At 41.2% G+C, this 3,835-nt stretch overlaps 1 protein-coding gene across 1 annotated transcript; it reads left to right on the forward strand.

Moving 5' to 3' along the window:
• The first annotated feature begins 439 nt into the window (after window positions 1-439).
• Window positions 440-898, forward strand: LOC138871090 (uncharacterized). Its single transcript, XM_070148944.1, has one exon. The coding sequence runs from the start codon at window positions 440-442 to the stop codon at window positions 896-898; it is 459 nt and encodes a 152-aa protein (XP_070005045.1).
• The last annotated feature ends 2,937 nt before the right edge of the window (window positions 899-3,835 follow it).

The raw sequence follows: 3,835 nt of genomic DNA on the forward strand, positions 1-3,835 counted from the left end.
CTCGTCCTAATAGGGCACTACCAAGTGACACAGTACTAAACCCAAAAGGTGGAAACAACACAGGGCATGCCATGACCGTTACTACAAGAACTAAAAGAGGTGAGAATGCACCCACCTCAAGTCAAAAGCAACTCGTGGATGATGAGAAAGCGGTACAAGAAGAAGAGGTCGAACAATGTAGTGCAATCAAATGATGAAGTTCAGATTGATATTGATGATAATGTTGAAGAGACTAAAGAGGAGGTGAACCCATCTAGGGATCACATTATTTACATACCGAAGCTGGTAGTGCAAAAGGCTAAGGCACCATCGCCTAAGCCTCCAGCTCCATGCCCTCAAAGACTTGCCAAACAAAATGGCGAGAACCAATTCAAGAAGTTCAATCAAAATAATAAAGAGTCTCTCAATCAATGTGCCATTAGTTGAATATTTAGAACAAATGTCTGGTTATGCAAAGTTTATGAAGGATCTCATGACAAAGAAGCGGTCAATGAATTTTGAAACTATCAAATTCACTCATCAAGTGAGTGCAATTGTGCATTCAATGGCTCCTAAGTTAGAGGATCCCAGTGCTTTCATGATTCCTTGTACAATTGGAAGTGTCGAGTTTGCTAAAGCTCTTTGTGATCTTGGTGAAAGTATCAATTTGATGCCCCATTCGATTTTCAAAACCTTGAGAATTGGGAAACCAAGACCCACCTCTATGAGATTGCAAATGGCCTATCATACCATGAAGAGACCTTTGGGAGTGATTGAAGATGTCTTGGTTCGTGTTGATAAATTCATTCTTCTAGCAGATTTTGTCATTCTAGATTGTGAAGTTGATTATGAGGTGTCGATTATTGTTGGAGTACCTTTCCTTACTACGGGGAAGGCTCTTTGTGATGTTGAAGCCTGATAACTTACCTCCGGGTTGGTGATGAACAAGTGGGTTTTCATGTGTGTAAGTCCATGCGGCAACCATAATAACAATGCGGTGTGCTCTTTTGTGGACTTGGTGACCGATGTTATTGTTGATGACACAAGTTCTATGATCAATGTTGGTGATATGTTAGAGGCCTTCTTTCTCAACTTTGATGATGAAGAGATGGATGGCTTCATGGAATGTGTGAACTCTTTGTAAGGAATGGGGTCGTACAACTATGCACCCCAAAAATTATCTTTGGATCTTGAAAAGAGGACAACTCCTAATACAAAGCCTTCCATTGAAGAGCCTCCTACCTTGGAGTTGAAGTCATTGCCTCCTCATCTTCGGTATGAATTTCTTGGCCCTTGTTATACTTTACCGGTTATTCTTTCCTCTTGTTTGACTAATGTGCAGGTAGATTCTACATTGGCGGTGCTAAAAAAGAGGAAGAAGGCTATTGGGTGGACATTGGCGGATATTCGGGGAATAAGCCCCGCATTGTGCATGCATAAGATCAACTTGGAGGAGGGAACCAAACTATATATTGAACATCAAAGGAGACTCAGTGAGGCTATTCAAGAAGTTGTCAAAAAGGAGATTATCAAGTGGTTGGATGCCGGGGTAGTCAACTCATATCCGATAGTTCGTGGACTTCTCCGGTTCAATGTGTCCCGAAGAAGGGGGCATGAAGGTGGTTACCAATGACAAGAATGAGTTGATTTCTATAAGAATGGTGACCGGTAGCAGAGTGTGTATGGACTATCGCAAGCTCAAAAAAGTCACAAGGAAGGATCATTTTCCACTTACTTTCTTAGATCAAATGCTTGATTGATTGGCCAGTCGTGCTTTCTATTGCTTTATTGATGGGTATTTGGGCTACAAACAAATTCTTATTTCTCCATAGGATCAAGATAAAACAACATTTACATATCCCTATGGTACTTTCGCCTTCAAGTGGATGCCATTTGATTTGTGCAATGCACCGACAACTTTTCAAAGGTGTATGATGGATATCTTCATAGACATTGTAGAGGACTACCTTGAAGTTTTCATGGATGACTTCTTGGTGGTTGGAGATTCTTTTGATGATTGTCTTGCAAATTTGGATAAAGTGTTGGAAAGATGTGAAGAAACAAATTTGGTGCTCAATTGGGAGAAATGTCATTTCATGGTTGAGGAAGGCATTGTCGTTGGCCACAAAATCTCAAAGAATGGAATTGAAGTTGACAAGGCAAAGATTGAGGTGATTTCTAAACTTCCACCTCCAACTTTGGTGAAGAGTGTGCGGAGTTTCTTAGGCCATGTAGGCTTTACCGGCATTTCATCAAAGATTTCTCTAAGGTGGTAAACCCGTTGTGCAAGCTTCTTGAGAAGGATGCTAAGTTCAACTTCGATGATGATTGCATGAGAGCTTTTGAATTATTAAAGTTCAAGTTGAAAACTACTCCTATCATCATCGCTTCAAATTGGAGTGTCCCTTTTGAACTCATATGTGATGCAAATGATGTAGCGGTTGGGGCTGTTTTGGGGCAACGCATCAACAAGATTTTTCATCCAGTATACTATGCTTGTAAGACCATGAATAGTTCCCAAGTCAACTACACCGTTATGGAGAAAGATCTCCTTGTCATTGTGTTTGCAATTGAGAAGTTCCGCCCGTACTTGATATGTGCAAAGGTCATTGTCCACACGGATCATGCAGCGCTTCGTTATCTCATGAGCAAGAAAGATTCCAAAGCTCGATTGATGGGATGGGTGCTTTTATTTTAAGTGTTTGATATTGACATTCAAGATAGAAAGGGAGTGAAAACCAAGTGGCGGACCACTTATCTCGCTTGGAGGAGGAGGGGAGACCACATGATGGCCTTTAAATCAATGACTCCTTCCTCAATGAGAAAATCTTGGCTATTTCAATGAAAGAGGTGCCATGTTTCGCGGATCTAGCAAAATATTTTGTGTGTGGAATCATCCCGGATGAGTTCTCTTCAAACCAAAGGAAGAAGCTTAAACGGGATTGTCAAGATTATTATTGGGATGAACCATACATTTTCTGGATTTGTACGGATAGGGTGATTAGAAGATCTATACCGGAAGAACGACAAGGTGAAATTCTTGGGGCTTGTCATTCTTCGCCATATGGTGGTCATCATTGTGGAGCAAGAACGGCAGCCAAAGTGCTAAGTTGCTGTTTCTATTGGCCCATTCTTTACAAGGATGCTAGTGAGCTAGTGAAAAAATGTGATGAATGTCAACGGGCCGGTGGAATCTCAAAGAAAAATGAAATGCCTCTCACTACTATTTTGGAAATTGATATTTTTGATGTGTGGGGTATTGACTTCATGGGTCCTTTTGTCCGTTCTTGTAGAAACACCTACATCTTGGTCGCGGTTGATTATGTGTCCAAATGGGTTGAGGTCATTGCTCTACACAATAATGAGGCGAGAAGTGTGGTGATGTTCTTGAAGAAGAATATTTTCACAAGGTTTGGTACTCCATGGGCTATTATAAGTGATGGGGGGTCATATTTTTACAACAAGGATTTCGACACTTTACTTGGAAAGTATGGTGTTACTCATAAAGTCACAACGCCCTATCATCCACAAGCTAGCGGTCAAGTGGAAGTCTCCAACCGGGAGATAAAGAGTATTTTATCCAAAACGGTGAATGCTAATCGGACGGATTGGTCCAAGGATCTTGATGATTCACTATGGCATAATTGGACGGCTTACAAAACACCTATTGGAATGTCGCCATACCGGTTGGTGTTCGGAAAAGCTTGTCATCTTCCAGTGGAATTAGAGCACAAGGCCATGTGGGCTCTAAAGAAGTTGAATCTGGATTGGGATGTAGCCGCTTACTTGAGGGTTGCACATTTGAATGAATTGGATGAGTTCATGTACCATTCTTACGCAAGTTCATCCATGTAAA

Source organism: Nicotiana sylvestris, chromosome 6, assembly GCF_000393655.2.
Source record: "Nicotiana sylvestris chromosome 6, ASM39365v2, whole genome shotgun sequence".
In the NCBI taxonomy this organism is placed as follows: domain Eukaryota; kingdom Viridiplantae; phylum Streptophyta; class Magnoliopsida; order Solanales; family Solanaceae; genus Nicotiana; species Nicotiana sylvestris.

Excerpts from the sequence above, each read along its gene's own strand:
- LOC138871090 (XM_070148944.1), top strand. The coding sequence starts at position 440 with ATGTCTGGTTATGCAAAGTTTATGAAGGATCTCATGACAAAGAAGCGG.